The sequence below is a fragment of the Charadrius vociferus genome, unplaced genomic scaffold (genome assembly GCF_000708025.1).
Source record: "Charadrius vociferus isolate BGI_N301 unplaced genomic scaffold, ASM70802v2 scaffold345, whole genome shotgun sequence".
In the NCBI taxonomy this organism is placed as follows: Eukaryota; Metazoa; Chordata; class Aves; order Charadriiformes; family Charadriidae; genus Charadrius; species Charadrius vociferus.
The window spans coordinates 520,477-548,253 of NW_009648340.1; the positions used below are offsets into that span (position 1 = coordinate 520,477).

General features: G+C 33.4%; 1 protein-coding gene across 1 annotated transcript in view; it reads right to left on the reverse strand.

Annotated features, from left to right (window-relative positions):
* CSMD1 (CUB and Sushi multiple domains 1) overlaps positions 1 to 27,777 on the reverse strand; it is a 1,016,474-nt gene that overhangs the window by 337,353 nt on the left and 651,344 nt on the right. Inside the window, exons 14-15 of the mRNA XM_009885090.1 lie at positions 16,350 to 16,453; positions 9,288 to 9,400 (exon numbers count right to left, since the gene is read on the reverse strand). Of these exons, the coding sequence (XP_009883392.1) occupies positions 9,288 to 9,400; positions 16,350 to 16,453 (217 nt within the window). The remainder of the gene's footprint in view (positions 1 to 9,287; positions 9,401 to 16,349; positions 16,454 to 27,777) is intronic.

Sequence of the window (27,777 nt, forward strand, 5' to 3'; positions counted from 1 at the left end):
ACTTATCACTTTTAACAGCTTAGTCACACATTTCTTCAGAAGGATGTATTTAAAGAAAACATCAATTTTAGAATTTGTGGACTTGGCAGTGCTGGGTTAACAGTTGGACTTGATGATCTTAAGGGTCTTTTCCAACCTAAATGAATCTATGATTCTATGACTACAGTCCACAGTGTATCAGCCATCACATCATTTAAACAATTCTGTTGTTACCACTGCAAAAAGGATGGTTACTTAAATAACACGGACAGGAAAAACTTAAACTGAGTGGCACCACTGGGAAGGCAATATGAAAGGCTGACTTATTGCTCATTTAAAATCAAGTGTTTGATTTTTATAACCAGAATGCAGGTATCATGCATCAAAAGACTTCAAAATTAAAGGACAATATAATTCTCATAGCCTGATTCTTCTAGTGAAAAAAAAAATACAGAAAAATGTGACAAAAATCTAATACTTTTATAAGAATTTATCATAGGGATGCTCAAAAGAAAAACTCATAATATCTTATCTGTTGCTGTCTATCTATGACGCATCTTTCTTTCAGACCATCATTTGTAGAAACTTTACAAATGATGGAGGACACTTAAGAATGCTAAACAATCTCAGTTGTAGATTTTACCAAGACACTCTGAGTATTTCACCACTTTCTGAAATATATAAGACAAATTAGGAAACTAGAATTACTTTGGCTTGAAAGAGTGATAGGACTATCCTAGGTAATGTAGGTGGACAGCTAAGCTCATGGTGCATACACTGTGGCATTTTTTGTATTAAAAACAAGTAAAAAGACAGCAAAGGGAGGAAGTTTTAACTGGCAAAAAGCTATTGCAAATTTCCATTTACTTCAAATGATTAAATTGTTCTGTCCACCTTTCAACAGCTGTATCTGCTAGGAAGCAAAGATTAGGATTTATTTTTCAACGGAGTCAACTCTGATCAGTTCCATTGTTTGTTTTTCAGTGGAAGGAACAAACTGCAAAGAAACACCTGTCAGAAGCAAACAGAGTAACAGACATTGATTTTATGTCTGTGGAGCATAATTGAGCATAATGATATCAAGACCTGGTTGAAGACTCTGAAACTTGCTCTTATAAAAAAGATAGGACATTAGAAGCCGAGTTATTCAATTACTACAAAAATAAAAAAGGCATAAAATGCATTTACTTAAAAAAATTTGTACTCAAACAGTCTGGACTTTTTGATTTTATTGTTTCGTGAATTTAGGAGGAAGAAGAAGAGTTACGTGGTGGTACATGCTTACCTCTTTTCATACTCTTCACCAAGTCTCTGTTGTTTGCAATTGTTTTATAAAGGATAATGGTATAGGTGAAAATTTGATATTACCCACTACAACCTTATAATATATAAGTATTCAACAGATTTAGCCAATTAAAGCATGTGACCATGAGGCTGTGTTCCTCAAATATATGTGTATTTTCTAGATGTAAATTGGGTTTTGTCTGCCACCCCAACTGTTATACAAAACTCAGACAAAGATATTCTTCACTATTCAAAGTTACTTTAAAACTGTTGTGGTAATTATCTGTAATTTAGCATACCTCTTTTCACTCTATTAGTAGTTCAAGAAAACTCAAGGATGTTGAAATCTAGAAATGCCTTCTGTAGGCTTACCTGAACAGTATACTCTAAAAAGGTCAGATATATAGGAAAGTTTTCTTATTTGAAAATGATTGATAAATATCTTGTGCTGGAAATTAAGTGACTGACATTTGCCCATCCACAAAACTAACCTGTACTGTATGGCACTACAAACACATTCATTCATACAATGTTATGGGGAAACTCTCTGACTCTTCTCCACAGAACCAAATAGCTTTAATATATGAAAATATTCACGTAAAATATGAAATATATTTATTGCCTGTCCTCAAAAAGCACACACTTGAATAATTTGTCTGAACTGCAATACATAGGAACAAAATATAAAAAGAAAACAATATACATGAAAGAAAGAGAAAAGCTTAGAGTAAAATAGAAATCCAAAGTTTTCCTTGAATAACTGATGAGTTGTTTTCCTTCCCAGCACTACACTGTACATAATGATTTCCCTGAATGCATGTCTAGTTGTGAGAGTCCTAGAAAAGCCTAATTACATTGATTTCTTTCAGCACAGGTTTTATCAAATCTCCAAGCCATAACAAAGTTTTGTATCAATATTGGTAGTTCAATGACATTTATAAGCTAGTTGTGTGGTGTTAAAAACTGCACTGATTTAAGGTTTACCAAGTACTATAGTTGTACTGACATTTATCTGAGCAGCTGAAATATGTTTTTGAAAGTATTTTTCTACTAGTCTCAGGAGGAAAGAACTATCTTCTTCCAAACAACATTATAATGAAGAGCTTAAACCTTTACTGCTCAGCTGAGCGTCAATACAAATTAAGGTTGTAAACCTGACATTTTCAGCTGCTTGCAGGGGCTGATATACTTCCTCCAGGAATTCTTAGTAAATTCAAATTAAATAAAATACTCAGGATTATATCACTGTGTCACCAGATTTCTTTTATGATACTGTTATGAACTAAAGGATAGGCTAGCGAAATAACTTCATTAGTTTATATAACCATGTAAAGGCAAGAATAAAAAGTGCATTCTAAAAAGGCTACGAAACAGATGTTCTTATACCAGTTATCAAGAAGTCTGGAAGTCAAAAGATTAACTATTTTTACCAGACTGACAGGTTTACAGGCTTGAATGGGAAAAAAATCTCATGCTTAATAAAATTCTAAAATGTTCACACCTAAAAAAAGATGACGCTGACTGTCATCTGCTTCTATGTCAGTGTGGTACAGTTCATGGGAACACAAGGACAGAAGCAGCCTAATGATCAGGTGGCTGCACAATCCACTTTGGATTTTAACAGCCATAAAAAAAACCCTGGTTTTAGGTGTGGCACACCCATGACATGAGTGGAATAAGCCGAACTCAAGCACATTATTAACTTTATCATTCTTTTTTTTTTCTTTGGCTGCAACTGTAGGCCCTGTCAGGAAGGTGTCCAGGGCCAGCTTCTTGTCCTGACATTACTGTTTGATATCGTTACAGAGCATAGATCATATTACCATGTTACATTATCCTGTCCTGGATATGCATGGCAACGACTATGTCTATCTCATCCATATAACAGATAAATGTAGGCCTGAACTTATATTAAGAAATGGGATAAACCTTTCTCTTGATTCAAATCTGCCTAAATATTACCTCAGATCATGAGCTGCTGGGCAAGTTTCGGCATGAGTGGTCTTCACTTGTGGTCAAAACACAATCGAAATGCAAAAGAAAAAGTAATTAAAAAAATGCATGATTTAAGAATTATTTTAAAGAAAAATTGTTTGCCTGTTGTATCTAAAAATAGTCCCTGCTTTAACCCATGGCCAGCAACAGATTGCAAGAAAAGTTTCCTTGTGAAAATACAATCTTAGCATGTCATTGATAAAAATATACTTTTTCTGTTAATCATAGAATGGTTTAGGTTGGAAAGGACCTTGAAGATCATCGAGTTCCAATCCCCCTGCCATGGGCAGGGACACCTCCCACTAGACCAGGTTGCCCAAGGCCACGTCCAGCCTGGCCTTGAACACCTCCAGGGATAGAGCCTCAACAACTTCTCTGGGCAACCTGTTCCAGTGCCTCACTACCCTCATAGTGAAAAATTTCTTCCTAATGTTTAATCTAAACCTGCCCTCTTCCAGTTTATAGCCATTCCCCTTTGTCCTATCACTGCATGCCCTCGTAAAAAGTCCTTCCCCAGCTCTCCTGTAGGCCCCCTTTAGGTACTGGAAGGCTGCAATAAGATCTCACCCGGAGCCTTCTCTTCTCCAGGCTGAACAGCCCCAACTCTCTCAGCCTGTCCTCATAGGAGAGGTGCTCCAGCCCTTGGATCATCCTCGTGGCTCTCCTCTGGACACGCTCCAGCAGGTCCATGTCTTTCTTATGTTGGGGACTCCAGAGCTGGATGCAGTACTCCAGGTGGGGTCTCACGAGAGTGGAGTAGAGGGGCAGAATCACCTCCCTTGACCTGCTGGCCACACTTCTGATGCAGCCCAGGATACAGTTGGCCTTCTGGGCTGTGACTGGACATAGCTGGCTCATGCTGAGCTTCTGTTCAATCAGCACACCCACGTCCTTCTCCTCAGGGCTGCTCTCCAGCTGTTGGTGTTACAAAATTAACCTGTGTCCTCAAAATGGTGGTATGCTGGTATTAATATAGTTTTCATTCTCAGGATTGCACCTTATGCACACTACCTCTACTTAAGTGTTGTTCTTAATGTACACAGTAATAAAAAAAAAAATAAAAAATCGGTCAGATTTCAGAGTCATTGCATGGCAGGATTGGAATTTAAGTTAGAGCTCAGAAAAAAATTATTTTATACTTTACTCATTTAAAATAAGTACTTTTGGTCAACCTAAACCAATTTAATCAGAGTCCTCAGAAGACACCAGGCTCTCCTCCAATGTACATTTAAAACTTATTCAGACTGAAGCAACTTCAACAAGGGAGACTGGCAACAACCTTCAACAAGATTACCATTGAGCATGGTTATGTTATTCTCTCAGGAGGTGACATATGAGGATTTCAGATATGTGAGATATCGAGAAACATACTAAAGTCTTTCACAACTTTACTAAATAAATAAAAAATATATTAGAGACATAACTAGAACTTACAATCAAGTCTCTTAATTCCCTTACTTTCTAAACATGTCTATTAAATCTGAAAACTGTCTTAACGACAGCCTAAATCTGTTATTTTTTACTCTGAATATATTTCCTTCTCTTTTTTTTGGTTCTGTAACAAAACTTGAAAATTTGATCTTTAACACAGTCTTTTCTACACAAGTAGCTATATACAGAAGTATTCATTGAGCAATGCTAGAGTTTTTTATCATGAAATCTCAGCCGTGAAATACATAGTGCCACTAATTTCTCTATGTTTATGGCAGAAGACAACATCCATTTTAGTGACATTAACTAATGTATAATAGCACATTTTGTTTTCTTTCTCTTTAGTTACTGAAGATGTGTGGAGTGACACCTGGTCATGCTGGCTTCAGTAAGGAAAATTGTCATAGATTACAATGGAAAGAGGATTTCAGTACAGATCCTTTGTTATACTTAGGTGTGGTATTACAATATATCTCTTTCTTCAAGGACAGAACAAATTTAATTTCTGGCCTTCTCACAGAAACTGTAGATGCTTTCAGAGAATTCTTTCAGAAATGTATTGAAACATTCTGTTAAGATGTCTGGGGATCTATTACAGAGAATGAAGGACTTTCAGTTACAGTCTATATAATACCTTTTTAGTAAACGTAACCTTAGGTGAAGATTATTCTTCAGCATTTTAACTGGTTTAATATGGGTTAATAGCTTTCTGGTTTAGCAATAATAATACGGTTCTAATATGGTTTAGTTTAACATCAACGTTAAGGCTGCCTGTAGCATCTTGCATTTTACTTATTAATAATGTACTTACACATAGGTAATGTTTAAATTATTTTTGTTTTTGTAATACATGACATCTGATGATGACATAGGAAAAATATCAAGGCAGCTATTGTATTTTCTAACACAGTAGCTGTTTATCAGCTTTGTCAAGTTAACAAGCTAATCTCAACATTAGTTTTATCATCTGTGTTTCCATAGCTCACCTTCAATTTCATACAGTGATACAGTTACAGTGCCATTCCTCTATATTCAAAACTATTACTAGTAACTATTTCTTGAGGACCTATGTCTGAAATCTTTCTTGTGGATCCAACTATTGGAGACTGCACATTTTTCTTCTTCAGATTGCATAGTACAATCCAAGAAGCCTGAATAATAAGGCAGACTACAGAACTTGTCTTAAAGTAATATCAACTGTATTCAAAATTAAGAAAAGAAATTTGAGTAATATGAATATAGTTAGCATGTTGTTAGTAGCACTACATATTTCTGACATTAGATGTTTCTGAAGGTATTCTGAGGTATAAGAATATGGAAAGAAATGTTAGGCAAACTCTAAACAGAATGAAATTTACTACTCATCCACAAAATCTGTGATGCATATTAATTCATTTACATGCATAATTTCATGCCATTTTTAGGTGGCCATACTATTGCAGGATAGGTGAATTGCATCATCAAAATGCTTCTCAATTTCATAATTAAAGTGAGACAAAGCTCAGTTAAAGTAACAATTTTCTATAAATTGCAATCAGTCTATGACACATTGCAAATAGTAATATAAAAATTGTAACGGACAAAGAGTCAAGACTTAGTTGGTCAGTTGTAAAATATTGCCCAAGAGGGTGAGTAGTCATGTTCTAATCCTGAGCTAAACTCAGACTTTTCGATAAAAAACCTTCAAAGAAGGATGCCCTTTACTTTGTCTCTATAGACCATGTATAAGCCTGCAGTTTGCTTTCTTTTTAGCTAAGTGCAATCACAAAGACAATGTCTTTGAGGTCACATGTCACAATCCATTAACTTTCTCATGATTAAAATGAGATTCTATTTTTGGACAGGTCCTTTGTTAAACAAGGGGAAGCAGAATCACTGAAGTATCTTGTGACAGGATAAGACTTTACACTTGGCCTAAAGCAGGAGATATGTTGAGAGCGCAGAAGGATAAAAGTTTTGTCAACAGTAAAACAAGATGAGAAAATTCTAATAAAACTAATGAGAGCATTGAGGTAAAACAGAGAAAAAAATATAATTCACCTTCATATTCTAAAATTTACTACACTTCGAGACTGTACACATTTCACATTTTATAATTCTGCTATTAATTTACAAAACTACAAAAATATAGAATTACTCACAATCGTTTGTAAAACAAGACTGAAAGCCAGAATCCAACCATCAAATGATAACAATATATTTCATAACAAAGATGCCACTACTACTGCAAAATTCACAGTCTATAGTTCAGGCGTTTTCAGAAAGTCCGCAGAAGTAAGAGGTTGAACTCCATAAATGAAATAAGATATTTTTTATAAGTTAGACAAATACAGAAAAAAAAACCTTTAGAAAACAAAGCCTTTAGATTAGAAACACCAGAAAGAGAAATGATAGCAGAAAAATAAGTCATCGGGTAGATTTAAATTTTTGAACGTTTTCATAGAGGTACGATGAGATAAAGTTCATAATTTTGGATTGAGGAAAAAATGCAAAGTGTCAGATACATAACTTGTGCCAATACTCTCCTTCCACTATATACTCACTGTTTCCATTTTATGTAGTTCACAAATGGATTCTATAAAGAAAATACATTGTCTTAATAAACACAGTCCCTAGAAATGACACGAGTTAAAAAGATGAAACTGTGAAAGAAGAGACAAGAAGGCCTGGGATTAACTTAAATAAAGATTATGTCATTGCCGTCAGGCAACACAGCATACTTGACTTGTGAAACTGTATAGCCTGAAAGTGTTGCACAATGTTTTAAGATATCTTAATGTCTTAGCCAGAGTAATGCTATGGGCCTGGATCTGCTTTTTTACTCATAGCTCTGTAACATCGCACTTGTGATAGTGTTTCAACAGCCTCTGATGGTACTCTCTCACTGCTGTTCTCAAATTGTTATTCTCATGGCCACGGACCTGCAAATCCCAGTAGTGTTGCTATGAAGAATTCTCATGGGAGGAAACTACCACCATCGTGAGAACCACCTCTTCTTTCTCCCTCTCTCCTTCCTTCTTGTTTTGTAGATTTCAGTTCACATTAAAGAAAACCAAACCAAGGTGCATAAAAAAGTAAGATAATAGTAATTTAAATGCTCAATAAATATTACCCAACAATATATGTGCACAGAAACTTAACAACCTATGAATGTACAACACGAACTAATTAGCATACTTCAATCAGTACCATGAGTGGGAATAACCAATGGTGAGTTTGAGCGGGTCCCAAAGAAAAGTATATAGTACTAGGGAACAATTGTGGTGAAAATATAATCCTAATCACCATTATCATCACCACCTACTTCAGTGGAGAGACCACCTGTAGAAAGATACCAGTGTGGAGAACCAATACAAGGTTTTCTGGCTAACCACCAGGGAGTATTTTCCCTTCTTGTTCCTTTCATCATTAGAGTTCCCAATATGCCATCAGCCACAGACACCACTTATAAAAACCTGCACAGGCAAGCCTGTCTTAATGTCCTTAGTGCAATAAATGTATAGTTTACTAAACTTGAAGCTAAAATCTACATAAATTTTCACTCTTTATTTTGCCATTGAAACACTAAGGTAACTACAGGTGAAATGAAACACTTAGATAGGGTGCTTCAGTTTATGGAAAATGTCTAGGGAGAACTCCCATTCTTCTAATTAAGTTACTTTCAGTTGCTGAAGGGTGAACAGTCTCTCAATGCTTTGCAGCATCTGCGGTACAAAAGTAATTTTTACGAAATTACTATCAAATCATTTTCACCATATGTGCCCACCAGAAACTATTGAAAATAGTATTAACTGGTTATGTCCTTGTCCTTAAGGTGAACTAATTAACATGGAAATTAACCAAAAGTGACACCATATGTTAATAAGCAAGAGCTCTTTCTAGCTGTAGGTCTATGCAACCTATTAAAAAGGAAAATATCAATACATGCACACATACTAACAGATATCAGGTATTTTTACTAGAATGAATCAACTTTAGAAAGCATCAAACCGAAGCTCACAAGCAAGAAAAATTAAAGATGTTTATGTTGCCAAGGTTCTCATCTCTCTGATACAGAAGCAACACAAATGAGGCTAGGGTAATATAGATCACTTTTGGGGGGGTTACATTTCCACAATCTTAGATATGTTCTTAATTTTCACAATCATACACGATATATCTGTTCTGTTGTTTTGTTACATAGTGATTTTGACTTAGGTCTGTGAAGGTTCTTGGTAAGGCATAAAAGCAAGTTTTGTAACTACCCCAATAAAGTCTGAGAAAACTAACTGTAATTTTCAAATAATATCCAATATAAGGAATTACACATTAGCAGAATGTAACATTTAGAATTTTTCAAATATGATAGAAATTTGTAGTTTGTATTGACCTTCAAGCAAAGACCAGGAGAACAGTAACTTTTATTTTAAATTCAGATTCTTTTTAGTTATTTTGTGGGTATTTACAAATCCGTATCTCCATTAAACAATAATTAACAATAGAGACAGTATCAAAACTCAAAATTTGTGAAAGGACTTAACACCTATTTGAAATAAATTTGTTGTGATGTAATGAAGGAATTTAAAACATGAGTTTAAAACAGTTAATTTAGTTCGTACCTTGATAAACAGCTTTGAATCCTGGTGAGCCAATGCTGTCATCAGATTGTAAATGAAGCCACATCTGGTTGCTCATGCTCACAATTAGATCAGGAACACTAGATCCAGTGAGTCTGTATGTAGGACAAATTGCAAAGTCATTTCCAGAGACATAAATTACTACTACTACTACTACAAAACACAGACTTCTAAACTATTAATATAATAGAAAAGGAGGTGGAAAAAATGAAAGCTATTATAGCTCAGCATATGCAAACACACAAACAGAATTAGTTTGGATAAGTAAGGAAGTTGCTAAGATACAGTGGTACATAGCCAAGTCGTTCCGTTTGACCTGTGTTAATAGTAAGAATGAAAATAAAGCAGCTGCTTGGTTTGAAAATTCGAGTTGCTTGTCAAACTACTTAGGAACTGTATAAGTTCAATAAGATCCTAGGTTATAGCCAGAATAATTAATACAGTCTTGCTGATAAAATAATAATTGTTGATAAAGTTGTGACATTCATTTAAATGAATAATAAAGGTAGCCTATAAAAGGAAGATACCTCACTAGACAGTGAGTTACATAAACAAAAGTAATTTAGGAGATGCCTGCAGAAATAGATATATGAAGAAAAAAAAGTTGAAGAGTACATACACATTTTAGGGATCACCTTTTGAAACCATTAATTTCTGACCTAACTTTCCAGCTAAAACTCTTAACCAAAATACAAGGCCAGAAGTGTTAAGGCATACTCTGTATTCTGCACTTTGCTATGAACAAAAATTTGAGGCTATTTAGCAATGAAGAAAAATTCACTAATGTCTCTTGACAACAGTGGAGATCTGTTGGAAGACAACTGGAAACCTGTTGGTTTTCCTGCAAGAATTTCTCAATGGCTATTCAGATGTGTAAACCTATTGCCTAACCAAGTAACAAGTGTTTAAATGGCTCTGTTTGTATATAGTAACCTGATTCATGTATGAGACCTACGTTCATAATTTCTGTACACAGATAAGATGCACTCTAAAATTCTAAGTCTTCATGAGCAGTATGGGCTACTTTTACTGCATATAAATATCTATGTACCATGAAAATAAAATAAAAATAAAATTTGTAAAAAAAACAAATAAAAAATAAAGCAAAACAGAATAAGGTGTAATCACATCCCACAGCTGGAGATTTTTTCATCATAAAAATAATCCAATAGATGTTTGTTTTTTTTTTTAAATTTGTTTCCCCAGTGAAACAATAACTATACATTCGCACTACCCTTCCACTTGACCCTTAGTTGTCTCCCCAATATAACTTCAATCGATTAATTAATATTAACCAAATTTGTCAGAGGAAGAAGATAATAACAATATCTAAATTCCCACAGGCTTAATGAAAATTACAAACTTGATAACAGAGAGACTCAAGTTCAGGAAGTCATCCTTCAGCTTAATGTCATCTCCCTTCAAAATGTCTACCCCTAGATGGTATATATGAACCAGTGAAAATACATGCCATTGCTTGCTCAGGTTCATGTCTAGAGGATATGGGAAAAGAGCCAAGACTGTTGGAAGGAAAATGGAAGCAAAGGAAAGGGAAAAAAAAAAACCCAAACCCAAAAACAAACCGACAAATAAAAGGAAAAAGGAAGCAAAAAACCCAGAAATCAATAAATAGCAGAATAGGGGGGATCAAATGTTTAGGGATGGAGCTCTGTCTGACAACACGTGCTGTTGCTGACTTAAAGTTTGTCCCAGTCTGTAACCATCTTGAGATCAGATTGTTTGCAAGTTCAGGAACAGAGACTTGAAGACCAGCCATTCAGACAGACTCGCTAGTGCTAAACTAATTTCATGTGGAGATGCACAATCCTAGGTTATCTCAATATGAAAGAAGTTAAAAATGTTGATGCAACTGATGAAGTAACGGAAGTCAAACCCAGGCAAAACTTTTCAGTACTCTGAACAGACTCACAGGTCAGAAAAGACAACTGTGAGAGAAAGAAACTTTTTGCACCAGTTTGCCCTGTCATCTTCATTATCCAAATGAAACCAGATCCAGGCTTTTAAGACTGGTGTCCAGGACCAGAATTCCTGTTTGCTTCTATATAGTTTAGGATACATAAGCAGCACAAAATGGTGTCAATAAATACTTGAATTCAAAATGTTGATGGAGCAAGCATGGCACCAAATTACGAGTATGGTCATAAAAATAATAATAATACACTATTACTAAAAATTATAGAAAGTATGGGATTAAAAAGACATATTTTGAAGCCCTAAAGTATTTTACTTCTGTTTTAAACAAATAAATAAGAAAGAAAAAACATCTTCTGTTAATTGTGATGAGTTGAGAACGAGAAGCCTGACTTGTTTATGAAAGAGGATGAGATTTGGATTTTAGGCTTGAGATGTAATTTTCAGGGGCCTGAAATCAAATTTTAAAGTACATAACAACAACGTTTTCATTATGCTTTTTTCCCCTCTTATGACTTCATTAAAGAAAAATTCCAGTGTGCACTTTTCATCTATGTGTATGTATCAAATATCTCTACTACAATATCTATTCCTAAAAATCTTAACTACTCAATCTTTAATTTGAAAAGAAAGTAATCCTTTAAAGTAAGGATATTCCACATAAATGTGAAAAAGCTTTGAGTCCTTTCTGCATTTTCTTTTCTTTTTCTTGTTCTTTTACTGTGCAGAGTATCTTAAATATATGTGTTTCAGAGCCATTAGAACAATGAAGTAAGCAGAATGAAGCACAGCATTCAAAACTAAATAAATCTGCTTTTGTGACATTAAAATACTGTATAAACCAAAAATTACTTTTAAAATTCAATCATAAACACTTCTTGAGTTTTCAATATATGAACATATTTTCCTTCTTTGAGGTAAATCCCTTTTCATTGTTCATCCAGGTTTACTTGTGCTTTTTAACAAAGTTTTACAGTATTGTTCTATCCTTCAAAGATGATAAGTCACCTTGGGTGCAATAAGCACACCATTTGTGTGCTTAATTGCAACCATATTACAAACTAAAGCTCTGAAGGTTTGGCTGTTAAAGCTGTGATAGTAAGTGTCACTAAAAATCCCTAATTTTACTTGCTTTATATTTTTCTTTTTATACTACTAATGTCATCTACTTAGCTAATCACCAGAGAAAGACTCCAACGCAATATTAAAAACCAAACAAACAAAAACCCAAACCTACTTTCTCCCCTAGATTTTACAACTTCTATAAATTCAGAAGACTTTCAGAATTTTTTTTAAGTAATGTGAAATAAAATAAGTTACTAGGAAGTCAGATTAAATAATGTTTGATATATATAAAAAGGCAGCCTGTTTTTTTCCCAGTTATGGAAGGGTAGGTTGTTTTCCAAGCCTCCAATAAGGTTCCAAACTGTGTGAACAGAAGAAAAGGATAAGGATTTACTAAAAAAGCATTTCTTTGTCATGGACGGTTGTCTGTGTACTGAAATACCTGACATAAGCAGCTGGGGTTGAATAACTAATTTGTAATTTCTTCTATGTATCAGGGAAAAAAAAAAAAAAAAAAAAGGAAGTTTTCTATACAAGAAAACGTAAAAGATTCATGTTTTAGGGGAATCATTTCAAAAAAGGAAATTAAGTTCTGCTTAACTGCTGCAAGAAAAATATAAATAATAGCGTTTGAATGCAAAGCAGACTTTCTAAAGCAAGGTTTTCATTTAATTTACAAGAATTTAAGAACACAAAACAGGGCATTGCAAAAAGTTCCGACTGGTCATCTTAACTTCACACATGATTATCGCTAGTGAATTATTTTGCAAGGGTAGTCACTAGCTGCTAGCCAAACTCTCTGTCATATTTAGATTAATTTTGAGTAAGTTGTATTGCTGTATTTCCAGAGCTAACAATCTCAGCATACATATCCCATAAAATAATACTGCTAGATTTTCAACAAGTAAGGTTTACAGACAAAGCAATTGTTAAAAATCATAAAATTTATGGGCATAACCTCAATTAATTAATTAAGTTGTTGATGATAAGATTTTCTAAAAAGTATATTAGAAATACTAAAATTAGACTGCTTTAATAAGCTAAAACCCGACATATCCCTATGCAAAATGCCAACTACACTGTCATGGAAATGCATTAAATTGATTTGAAATAATTTGCTCTTCATCAAAGTAAATTGCTTGTTGCATCATCTCAGTGCTATTTTACATGAACTTAAAAGCCTTTTTCTAATTATTTTTCCATTTACTTCCAAAAATTGAATTCAAGCTGGATAGTCTATTTTTTTCTCCTTTTAAAACATCAGTATCCGTTCCTATTCCCCTCTAGCTGTAGTGCTACAGCTTTGAGGTTACACAGATAATTGCTAATGGCTGAGAGTTTGTACACTATAGAAAGCTTGTGCTAGGACTTATCATTTATATATCGTGACCCTTGTGATTTCCCTCAATCTTCTTCCCATCAACTATTTAAAGGTCCCCTGCTTACTGACCTGCCATTAGCCCGTTTCCAATGTTCATTGGATGGTTGGCTTATAAACATCCCGACATAACTGAGCTCATTGTAAAGTTTGAGTACTCAGTTTACAATAAATCCCCCAGGAGTAGCTACTACCTTGAGGGCTTTAGTGGTTGACAGCTGAAAAATTTTGCATGGGGCTGAGGCTTGTGTGTTCAGATATGACAATTTTATATGGAGGGCTAAGGTTCATATCACTTAGAAAGTAGGTATGGATCTAGAAATGAATTTATTTTTGCATATGTAGTTCAAACTAAATTCTAAAGGCTATGAAGCTTTAGAATCAAACGCGTGAGTTTTTACAGTGATATTTGCAGAATTTCTGCAGAAATGCTGGCATTTAAGCTGCCAACAGAAATTTGCTCAGCATGAGAAAAGCTATATTAATTTTTAAGAGATCCCGAGAAATTATAAATTAAATATAGCCAGAAAAGTTTTTGCTATAAACTGCTTCATTCCCCTGAGATGAATAAAAAACTGCAAGGTGCTGCTCAAACCTCACTAAATACAATAGCAGTTATTAAAACCATCTAATAGAAAATTTTGGTAAGAAAATCACTTTGACATTTAGTATGAGCTTTCTCATGATAATGTAGTCTACAAAAGGACTTAGTGTTTTATGAGGAAAGTTACTTTGCATCCACAGAATAGCTTTCTCAAAAGCAAGTGAAAAGGTGCGTATCTGTGATGCAGTTTAAATACAATGTATTTCATAATGCGTGATATAATCCAGTGCTTAATAACTACAAAACCAGTGTCACAACAGAAATTCAGATTCATTACTAATTATTGTGACACTGGTATCATACTTGGGTCTTCCTGTATTTCCACTGTATTTAAGTTATTAATCATTTATTTTCTCAAATGATTTTCAGGATAATGCTAATGAGCAAAGTATTGCAACCCAAAAGGCAGATAAATTTAATTGCGTAGACCTCATTTTAATCAAAGATACAATTTACAGTAAAGATGGAATGGCAAACACTGTAATCCTAAGTGATAGGCTATAGAGTAATAAAGATAAAACAGTTGTTATTTTAGTCAAAAGCCATACTGAAGGAGGGGCTAGAAGTACTACGGCACATCTCTAGTGAGAACATTGTACGAGTGTTAGAAATGTCAATGATAGATTCTGAAGTGGACGTCTGCCACTGAGATCTTCAAAATATTATTAAAGTGAAAAACAGTTATAGTTGGTGATGTGATTATAGGGACCCACCTTCTTAAGATCACAAAAATAGCAATTAATATGAGCTAAGACTTATATTTTTTTTTTAACTGTATATTTTAGGCAGTCATGGAAAAGAAATGTGGAGTATGTAGTCATGGGCTAAATCCCTTCAAATAGAAAGATAAAAAAAATAAATTTGACAATTACTTGATAAGCAATTTTAAAAACTTTGATATGTGAAGTAGTGACAGTGTAACAAACAGATTGAACAATTCAGGGTACCAAATTTACTAAGTTCAAAAACTTGACTCTGAAGGAGTTTTGCACCCCCTGTAAGCCAAAATGTATCCCAATAAAAAAAGGAAAAAAATGCAAACCCTTTTGTCAGTCACAAGCAGTTAAATTAACATCCCCAGAAAGATTGTTGTAATATTTAATAAGTCTGCAAAATACAGGAAAAAAAAAGACATAGGTGTTGAAATTCTCACTCCCAGTCCAAGTCTTTTCTTTTTAGCTCTTAAAACAGAATTCTTTTCTTATTTTCTTTTTCAGTTACTCAGAACATGGAATTCAATTTACTCAGTAGTAGCTAGTTGCTATTCCAAGACAGGAAATGCACACATCATGTAAATAATCCAATCATTTTCCAGTCTTCACTTTTACGACAAATAAAACTAGGGTGTTCTATGTACTTTGATATCATAGTTCAGAAAGTAGCCATTAATGGATATTATAAATTCATAAACAAATAAGTGAAATGAAGATATTGTTCTAAGACTTGTCCCTCCAAAAATATTCTAACTAACTTAAAATACATTCTGTGGGTGTTCAGTGCACTCATGTGTTATCATTATGTAAAATAAACTTTTCAATAATTTATATAAATTAAAAAAAAACCAAAATAAATCAAATAAAATTATTTATTCAATATTGATTCTTTTTTGTTATTGACTGAAGAGAGAATCAGAGAATAAAAATTATTTTTTTATCAAATGTGTTCAATACCGTGTTTATCCAGATTTCTGTGCAATACCAAATAATGTTATTATGAAATAAATGCTGCTAGTTTCTCTTATTTAGTCATTGCTGATTCATTAGCCCTGTAATTTTGTTTTATCTTCTCTAATCAGGATTCATATGCTAACTTAACCCTGTAAATCTAATCTCAGTTCTCTGCAGGTTTTAGTCTCTGATATTAAAGGCTATAAATATGCTACTAAAGATCTGGAGTAAATTTTGTAATGAACTATTTCCTTTGGCAGTACTTGAATTTTAAGCTTAAATTATATAAACAAATTACATATATTGAAATTACAAAGTTAAATAGATATCTCATGACCTAGTAGAAACAAAATATGACAATAAATTTCCAAAGAAAATTTTTGAATTTCTGTACTTACACATACAACACTGTTCTGGTATCTCCAACTTTCCCAGCATCTCCAACAGTAAGAGTATCATAGCCTCTTTCCAGTTCAAACTCTTCAAAAGCCAGCTTTATTACCTATTAACATTAAATAAATTAGTTATTCCAAAACATACCCACAGGTTTTCTGATCTATTCTAGTCTTAAAACAAACTATTTGGCTACCGTAAGTCAAGTCATGAAGCACTCGCTTATGATCTTATTATTTGATTTGAGAAAAATATAGAAAAGCAGAAGTGGAGAAACTTCTGTGTTTTCTAATACCAAGAAGGAAGTCTTTTCCGTGGTGTTTTAGAGGTATCATACACTAAAGATGCCAGTCACCTCTAACTGGTGATAACTTTTCAATAATAAGAACAATTATTATAAACAGCAGTAAAACCTTTTTTTTTTTTACTATAATAACTATAGAAAAAAATCACATGGCGCAATATTGGAAGTATATGAAGTGAAAACATTCTCGTCTGTTGAATTATACAATAACAATAAGGCAGGTATGAACTATAAATTCATAAGAAGGTGGAGGAGAATGGTGCACAGAAACACAATAGCAGAAATTTCCTTACATAAATTACTAAACACTAAACTATGGTTTCACTCAATGTCTAATCATAAATTGTCCAGAACATTAAAAATGTATCCCTTAAAATTGTTTGAAAAAGTATTTATAATTTATTGAAAATGTAATTTGATAAGATTAATGGATTTAGTTTTGTACAGAATAACGCTTACAAGACAAGCGCTTTTTAGAGTTCTGTATTGATAAGAAGTAGTTGCAGGTTATATGTGTGTACACTGCACCTTTTTGTATATTGCTACCAAGGTTTCTGCAGAAAATTTGATATGAAAGTGCAGAGAATCACAGTGATTTTCCACAAAATTATTCATTTTATCTTTATACTAAATTTTGCAGATACCCCTGGGCAGACTTTCACACAACTTCAGCCCTTGCATGAAAATGCAATTAACTTTTATTCTGCTTTGTGGCTAAAAACAATATTTGGGTCAGATTTGGGCTTTCTGTATCAGCCATATTATGCTGCTCTTTTGGCAGCAACATCTGAAAAAACAATGGTGTTCATCCACTTAAGTTTATTTCTGTGTGATCTTCAAATTCATCTCATCCAAACTTTAGCCCTGTAAAAAGTCAGCATCCAAGCTCAGCTAGTTTAAACTTTCTCAATATAGGAAAGGAAAGCCAGCACATCTCATTTCTCTGTGTTGAAATAGAAAGAGTCTAGTTCTAACAACTTCAGAGAGGAACTTAGACTACTGGAGTAGATGAGGCTTACAATGAACTACATTGCTTCAGTTTCTAATCCAGAGAAAAGCCTGTTTTTAATGAAATACCTATTGATCTAAGAGAATATATTTCCTCATACTATAAATTCATGTCTTGCTTTTCATACCTTGCTTTGTCACCTTTGCAGTTTGTATGTTTATTTTTTTAAAAGTATGTTAAAATTCACTCCAGGACTAAGACCCCTTGCATGTTTTAAAGTGGAGCTAATATTTACAGGAGTGTCATTAAAAGGTAGAAGAGTGGGAGGTTTAAAGAAAAGCCAAATGGTCTTAGGATATCCATAGCTATGAAAAACATTATTAACACAAATATCTGTATAATGATTTTAACAACAGGTTAGAGTTTTTGTTTTGTGATCTAATACAGGTCCTTTACAGCATATTTTGCAGATCTGATGGATTTTGAGGTGAAGTGTACCGCATTATCTACCTTATGTTTCAATAATCACAAGATTTTCAGACAATATGATAGGTAAAATAATATTCAATTCCATCTGCTCCTGATGTATCTTCTAGTATTCCTAGATTATAACATTGGTTAACATGCAAAATTTCATTACTAAATCAAAACTAATAAAGCCAAAGAATAGCAAGAAAAAAACCACAGAAGCATAAAAGCAGAGTTGTTTCTGACTTTTAATTTTAAAGCGAATTTTATTTTATATGTGTGGAATAAACCTGATAGAATATTCCATGAGAAAATATGGTAATGTATTATTTAAATATGTTCCATTTGGTTAGACTCACAAACTCTTTTACATTGCAATTTAAAAATAAATGTGAATGTTTACTTCTTTAATAATAAAATAAGTTACAAAGAATTAATTGAATATAAAGCACAAATGAAAGATTTAAAGACCTGGTTAAGCCTATAGGAAATGACACAAGAAATGTTTTTTTATGGGAAATACATTATGTGCGAAGAAATATTAGACAGTACTAAACAAAATCTTGTTATCTTCACTTTCATGTTAATTGTTATCCTATGCTAACACGTAAAATGTGTTGGAAAGACATTCACATGGTTGAGAGTTAAGAAGTATAACTTAAATTCCTGTAATCTGATTCATAAAGTCTAAATTTAGCCATGTAAACATTAAGAACCCAGTCTAATCATGGCTCCTTCTACCATCAGTGGACAGAAAATGGCACCCAGATCAAAAGTCATATTATCTGTCTGAAGGTGGACCAAACTGCCGTTTAGAGTTACCCTTTCCATTGACTATATGGGGAGGTTGGATGATTGTGGGAGACTAATGCTAACATAGATGTATTTAGATAAAATTATTTCCTCTGTAAATAAAGCTCTGAATCATCAGAAGGATTTTTAAGATTTGTTAGATGGAGGAAGTGTTGTTTGTCAGTTTATTTTTGAGAAAGAACATAAGACAGTTTTGTATGGATACAGATATGAGTACAGCATGGGAAAAATTTAAAAGGATTGAACCAATATCAGCAAGAACAATATACATATACAGGGTTAAATAATACAGATTTATATACTGGGGGAAAAGAAGCAGCTCCAAGACGCCTCTCTAGATTCAATGTTGTTTCCAATTAACCACACCCCCCCCCCAGTAATACTAATCTGATCATCATCATTAAATATGCTTTCTCTGAACTGATTAAAATAAAGAAAAGAACCAATTTTCATTAAGAAAAATTGGAAACACAAAAATTATTTCTAAACCTATTATATTTGTTGCTGGATGATCAATTATACTTCTTACAGAAGAATGATCTTGTTTGCTTTCTGAAATGTACGAGACAAAACTCCCTCATAAGCAATTCAGAATGATTACTTATAATTAGAAAAATAGACTGTGAAAACAAAAAAGCTTAAAAATATGAGACACCTAAGGAGGTACCGAATGAAAACTCTGCAAGTGAATTTCCCGTCATAATTATTTTTTCCTTAGAAGCATTTTCCTTTATCCTAGCCACTCCCACGCTTCATATTTCTGATGGCGTAATTGCCATAGGAAGTAATGGGGAAAGCTAACACAGGAGTTGTACTAACAGAAATTTCTGTGTGGACATTCTTCCTGGAAGAAGCAGTAGGGAACACGGCAACATGACATTTCCAAAATGCCTAGGTGTACATGTTTTTTTCACTACTACTAAGACCTATTTTATTATCTCTTAAATATGTTAGAAGATTATGCATTCAATATAGTAAATACAAAGCAAACCATGTGAGCAGTAAATTTTGTTTTAAGGTGCAAGCAGAAAAGAGAACTACCCATAAGATGTCACTTATATTTACAAGCAGATCAAACAAACAACTTCAAAAAAGCACATATGTGCCAGTGGATGTGTATCTTAAAAAAAAAAAAAAAGTGACTTAAGAAAAAAGAACCCCTTGAAGGAGCTTCTCTTAAAGATGAGAAAATGAAGTGAGACAATTTGTTGCCTCAGCAAAACTACAGTAAAATATATGAAGAACAGGAAAATAGCATTTAAGATCCTTAATTTGAAGTTTTAAAATTATAAATAGAAATCGCATCCATTATAAAGGCTTTTGATGAAATCTGTTTGCAACTATTACAGATTACTCCATTTCATTGACCCATTAGCTTCAAATATAATGGTATTTTCCTACTTTGCATCTTTCTCCATGTTGCTTTGTAAAATTTGAAAGTAACATAATCGTGCAAACGCTTTCGACTCTGTCATTTCTTTTACAGACACTTCATGCTCAAATGGATTTGGAAGCAGAAGAAGCCATTGCTACAGGGACAAACATGGAAATATTGCTATAGTTTTTCAGATTTTTAAACCTTTTTTAAAATTTCTAGAAGAAATGAGACACATGCCTAAACCAAAGCTTCAAACCAGGTTTTGGAGTATCTATATGACTTAAAGAACAACATAACATAGAAGCAACGTAAAAAGATGATACCAGCTTTAGAGAATACATACACCATACATAGATCTAGTATCCCTTAAAACATTAGAAAAATGTGTTTTTTTCCCTAGCCCACCCCTCCCTACAGTGAAATGCCTTCAGGTCTTAAGAGTCATTGTGACTATGCCCAAAGTCCCATTGAAGAGGAAACATACATCAATAACTAGACATAGCGATAAAACTACGTAACTCTTATGCACAAATTCTATGGATGATTAGATTTGAACTACAGAGATCTCCTTTTCAGCAGCTCAAAAAAACCCACAAGAATGTCCGTATCAAATTAGTTGATCAGAGGATAATCACTGTTTTGAGGTGCAAGTTATAAACATAGAGGAATGCCTTATAGAAGTATGACCACAATACTGAGACCATGGCAACAATAAGCATGAAGAAAATACATGTATGGGAACATTTTCTGAAATACGAGGGAGGTTTTTTTTAACAGTACTTCTCTCTTCTCAGGACTATACAAATACAGAACATTTTAAAATAATGGGAACACTGAGAATTTATTATAAATATAGCTCTTTTTACAAGAATGTAAATTTGTAACCGGGTTTCAGTTCACTTAAGTCACCAATGAAAATAATAAATTCTGAAACAAAAGACATCAGAGAAAGTGTTTAATTAAACTACATATTTATTAAATAATATATTAGGAACTTTCTAACATTTCAGGTATTCACAGGAGAAACGTGGCAGTTACTGGAACCGGTAGAGCTATGCTGCTGGCTAGCCACTAAATATTTGCTATATTTACTTTCCCATATGCCAGTAACTAAAGCGGAAGCCTAAGGACCTAATGTATCTGAAGACAACAAAGTGGTGTTTTAATTGGAACCTGAATCCAATCCCCTACAACCATCGTCCGTGTTAACATAACCTGCTAAATAGTGTGAAACTGGTGACTGCCTGTAATGTTTTTTGGCTAATTTTCTTCATAGCAACTTGTATGGTGTTATGTTTTAGATTTGTGATAACACACTGATGGTTTAGTTGTTGCTGAATGGTGCTTGCACAGTGTCAAGACCTCTCTGTTTCTCACCCCACCCCACCCCACCCATAAGCCAGCTGGGGGTGCACAAGAAGTTGGGAGGGGACACAGCTGTGACAGCTGACCCCAACTGACCAAAGGGATATTCCATACCATATGATGGCATGCTCAGCTATAAAGGCTGAGGGAATAAAAAGAAAGGGATGTCGTTTGGAGTTATGGTGTTTGTCTTTCCCAGTAACTATTATGTGTGATGGAAACCTGCTTTCCTGGAGATGGCTGAACACCTGTCTGCTGATGGGAACCAGTGAATGAATTCCTTATTTTGCTTTGCTTGCATGTGCAGCTTTTGCTTTACCTATTCAACTGCCTTTATCTCAACCCATGAGTTTTTTTCACTTTTACCCTTCCAAGTCTCTCTCCCGTCCCACTGGAGGGGAGTGAGCGAGCAGCTGTGTGGGGCAGAGCTGCCCACTAAGGTGAACCCACAACGCTGCCTTACAAAAACAAGTTTTGCAATAAGTTGCCCGTTGCTTATAGCTTCCTCTTCAGGCCTTTCCACCTCTACTCACATTAAAAGAAGGTAAAATGTCCAAAAAGAGATGAAGGGGTTTTGTTGTTTGGTTGAGTTTGTTTTTTGTTTTTTTTTCTTTCTTTTTCTTTTAATTATTGACTCTGGAATGTTAGAGGATTTTTTTTTTTTTTGAAAGGAATAGTAACAGTTGGGTTTACAAAGAATTTTACTCAGAAGATTTCAACATGCTTTACAAAGGAAGGCAGTCCTTATTACTACAATCCTAGCCCAAAATACAGAGCCATAAACTAAGTTGCAAATGACAATTTGATTGCCCGAGAAATGGTAGTATCCAGTTTCCTAATTAATTTCTCTGTTCATTATGTAACACTATCTTCCCTGAAATGTTGTAAAATTGAAAGGTGTCAAGTACAACCAAATTTGTTTCTGGTGGCATTTTTTCTTTTTCTTTCTTTCTTTCTTTTCTTATTTTTAAAATAAGTTTACTCACTCTTGGGCTTGTATGCAATACAAGTCGAGAATGATGTTTACATTAACTGTTAGTTAAATATATATTTGAGAAAAAGGTGCGGGTTTTTACATCAGGCAGACACAGTATTTGCATTTTCTTCTAAAAAGCATTTTAAAGATTCATCTACAAGACTCAAGAACTGCATAATTATTGCCTTAAAAGAGAAAATAGATCCAAAAGCATAAACAATTATAACTTCAAACATGTACTGAATTGAAGTATTATTAATCAATGTAATAAAGCAAGAAGAGAAAGAGTGAAAATTATGACCTTAAAACAGATTATAAGGTTGAAAAAAGACATATTTTTTCTTATATATAACAATCTTTTATTTTGACAGTTCTGCCTAAATTTCCCGCAATGGTCAGACTATACTAAGGTATACCAGTGTCTGATACAGTATTCCTAAGATATATACCTCCACTGTAACTGGATAGGAAAAAAATTAGGCACACCAGTTGTATGTGAAGGCGTAAATGCTTGTGTCCATACATAAATCATGGGTATACATAATATCACTCATAGCAAATTTTGCATCCAGATGACATTTTCGTTAGCAAGATAAATCCTATTCCATTTGTAGATCATCCACTCTTTTCCAGATAGTAAAGATGATTCAGCATAATTTTAACCCATGAAAGGTAATAAACATTGTGTCTATGCACGTTTTCATCCCACCAAGGAATTTCCTTGAGATTCAATGAAGATATTTCATCTAAGATATATTAAAAAAATACATATGTAAAAAAATTCATATGTAAAATACATACTGTTCTGAATTTAGAAAACATAAATAGTTTATTAATGACCAATTTTCCTCTTAAACTAGTGAAATGATAGAGTAGCTGATATCCTTGAGACTGAATTTTGCAAAGTGAAAGACAGCAAAAGATGTCTTTTTTTTTTCATATTCCTTGATGAAACAAGCTACGTCTTTAGCCTCAAAGCCCTTAAAATGTAAACCATTAATCACACTAGTATTATTCATAATTTGCCATAGGTACATCTGCAATTACTAAAATGCAAAATTAATAACTCATAACTCTCAAGTTGAACTACGCTGCCTCCAAACAGACAATATAAAGTTTAGGCCAAAAATAAGGGCCTGTCCTGCAAAATTTTAATTCCTCCAGGTATTGTTGAATGACAGGAAATTTACTGATAACATGTGGATTATTCTGTTTCTTATTTTGAAGATATGTTCAAGGTACTGCCTTTGTCCAACAATTTCAGTTACTTAAAAAGCATTTATAAAAATAAATTTGCTTATTTTTCAATATTGGCATTATAATTTACACTTCTCTTTCTCAGGAACTTATTTTCCTTTTAGTTCCAACTAATGACTTGGAAAGCAACCTAATAACCACACCTTGTAAAAATTAAATAAAGATAAAAAGCTAAAAACAGTAATAATAAATCTGATGTTAGTAATAATGTAAAATAAATGGTGCTGGTGCTGTTTTAAAAAAGAAAAAAAATAATCACAAGAATAAAAAAAAAAATCAATTTTTAAATCCAGTAGTTTGTTTTACAAGTATCACCAGCTGCCTGCCTGATACCCCAAACATTTCTCGGGTAAGTAAACACAGATTGTCTTTTTCCCCATCATTTTTCATTCTTGGATTGTCTGTGATAACATAGCTTTTCTGTATTTTCTACATTGAATGTGCTTGCCATATCCAACATAGCTATTCCTCAGCAAGTAAACTAAGGCTGGGTAATTTGAGATCCTTAAAAGACAACATTAGCAATAATCTTAAGAAAATCAGTTCATTTTGTCTATTTAGTGAAGGTTAAGAAGTGATTTGACACTGATCTCAGAACAGTCCTATGAGGAAGAACTTTCTGATAATGTATATATATAGTAAGAGTGGCAGGAAGCTACAATTAGAAAAAATACAGTATTAATTGCAAAAATTAAAATAATAAAAATCTTGTTATTGTGAACTACCATTTTTACTGGTAGGTGTTGATTATGTAAAATAGTTGTATACCTAATCATGTATTTAAGTAATTTAAATACATCCACAGTAAGGCAATGAGCACATTATTAAACACAATTTTGTTTCCTGTGTAGAGGGAGACACAGAAAAAAAAAAAACATAATGAAGATTTCAGAGTTAACAGAGCTGCCACAATCTGTTAGTTGGTCAGATAAGAAGCTTGTTGCCAAGTTAGATTTTAATCTTCAGCAATAGTGTCTAGACATCATGTCACGTTTCAGTTTACCATCTTAACCATTAAGACATTTTCCTTCTCTTTTTGTTTTATCTATATGCAAATATGTTGCCATTTCTAAATACACAGAATGGTATAAAGCATTAAAAGTTATTTTTGAAGGCAAATACCAAAGCAAAATGAACGTTTCACAAATTTACATGAGCCATATTTTCATCAGCTTGATTTAAGTTTGAAAGAGAAAATCAAAATTCAAACAATAAAAAGCAGAATTGCAAGAGGACACAATCAATCATTCATATTTTCACACTAAAAGGTTGAAATTCATAACTTTTGGACAATTTTAAAGACCATTCTCTGATATAGTAGCACGTTCTTCTATTTCTCATTTTCTGCCACAGGAAAATGCCAAGTATATGGCTTTCATTTTTACTCCTGCTGCTGCTCCAACTGTCAGAATATCAACAGGAAACAAATACGGAAGTATAAGCTTGAAAGAAACACTATACACTATCTTGCTGTTTGGGGTTTTTTTAACAGAACAATGGAAAAGAAAGCAAAAAAGCACACATTCATTACTACTTTTCCTTGCCATTCATGAAAAATATTCCAACTCTGCTTATATATTTGGAGATCTTTTTCAAAACATCTTAAGCACTTTTTCTAAAACGATGAGCAGCACCTACTCGTGGAAAAGACACAGCAGTGATAAAAAGTAAAGAAAGACTTTTAGATTTACTGTTCAAAGCAAGGTCTGCAAATACTGTTCATTAAATTTGAAAACAAAAAGCTACCAGTTAGCATTTGTTAAAAACAAGTTATGTATAAACTAACTAAGAATACAGCTTCAATTTAAATAAGGGCTGGGAATTTTACTTGTTAAATGAGCCACTTAATGCATATGAATTTTTTTGACCTCAGAAATTCAAGTAGGAGAAACATACTTAGTTTAGCCTGTTTGACTGTTGTCTTACTTCCTACGGTCTTTAAAAAATAGGTTAATTGTATGAAGTAATCCAAAGTGGATACACGGCTTGACAGAGCACAAGAAGTAAAGGACTCCATGAAGAAGTGATTACATAGCAAAGGCACCATTCCATTTGTACAAACACAAATCATTCTCTAGACAGAGGCCTACATAGAAACCTGGAGAGTTAGATCTCCGCTCTGCTATTATCATGTAGTACTTCAGGCAATTCATTTCAGGTCCTTGAAAATTACTTATTTAACAATATAATTCCTCAAGAGTTTTCTAACACTTTAATTCTTCTTACTTAAACTTCATGTAAAACATGAAAAAAAAAATATGACAAACATTCAAACTTCAGAAAACGTAGATATTAAAAAAAAATTCTAATGAATTCTGTGTGTCTCAAATCAAAAAACATTGTACAAGATAAACTGAGAGAATTCATATGCATTTGTAATGATGTGTTGGCCAGTGGAATATCCAGGAGATAATAGTAACAAAATAACAAAGCCATGTTTGCATTCCTGACGTTAAATAAAAACTCTGAAACTAATTTTAAAGATGGTTTCATTCAGTGCTAACAGTGTGTCAACAGCAGCAGAAAGGTCCATAAGCACGTGTTTTTTTCTGAGAAGTAGAGTACTTCCGCTTGTTGGTTTCTTGTTATTACGGCAAAATAGTTCCAAGGCCACAAACTATTTCATTTAGAAGGGTGACAAATCTTGGCATCACACTGTACTGTGCAACCAGGCAATTGAAGTGAATACTGGAAACACTCCAGAGGCACAGGGAGATGCCTAAATATTTATAAAAGTAAATGCCTCAGAAAAATACATCAGTGGAATTAATTTGCTAGAAATGTGTACAATTTTAGAGTTCCACCACTGTTCAATGCTATTCAGAATAGAAAATGGAAAGTTCTGAGCCAAGTTAGAAACTCTGATAAAGCAGGTATGCTACTGTGCTAATGGAAGATTGTATTTATGGAAATTAACTTTTAGAGGAAAAGCAAACAATAAATCAGGGTATAGTCTATCCTTCTTTGGGCAAAATTCAGATACCCTCACTCAGATATTTTAAGTCATTTAAGAGGCCTTTACATCCTGCCTGACCTCTAACTGCCTCTTCAGAAAGGTATGGATTTTCCTGTGGGATACCTGCCAGGCTTGCAAGGAAATCTTGAACACCTGAGCAGCTCATGCAGTAATAGACACTTGAGGATGGCCAAAGAAATTGTCCTCAAACCAGGACAATCCCTTTTGTCCTGAAGTCTTTTATGTCATAAGAAGGACCTTGTTTCATATAGAAAACCTCTTAATTAAAATGTTAAAGCATAGAAATTGCTTATATATTTTTTTACATAAAACATTTTTTATGTACACGATGAAAATGAATGTAGTATGGCTGAATGTATAGTCCTGTAATAAAAGTGCAGTAATATTACATGGACATTGCATTGTCATAACACCAAGGTTTTATATAACTCTGGACAGTTTTTAGACAATTTTATATACTACAAAGAAATTTAAATACATCGAGGTTAACTTCATTCTCAGTAAAAACATGCAAATAAGTTTTCCTTGTGTTTAAATTATGAATAAGAAAAGAGTATGAATATGAAATTTTGGCATTCATATTTCCAGATTAGCTTTAACTTTGAAAGTTCCATTTTCTCCCAAGCTTTTCTTCCTGCTGTGTTTTTAAAACATACAACTACATGGCTTGTTGGCCCAAGTGTACTTTTGAAATAAGAAATACATTGTTTTCTAAATAATTCCCTGTATTACTCTAGTAAGCCAAAATTCAAGGCTGAAATTCGATCCCTGCTGAAATAAACAGAATACACAAGGATTTTTATGTTGAAATATCCTCCTATCACTTTGTCTAATACTTCAGTCTATAAAAAGCAAATTGTTTAAATGATAACCTCACAAATAGATTAGTTTTCAGAGTTTATGTCATACCTGATGGTGTTGCATCTCACAAAATTACATTTCTTCC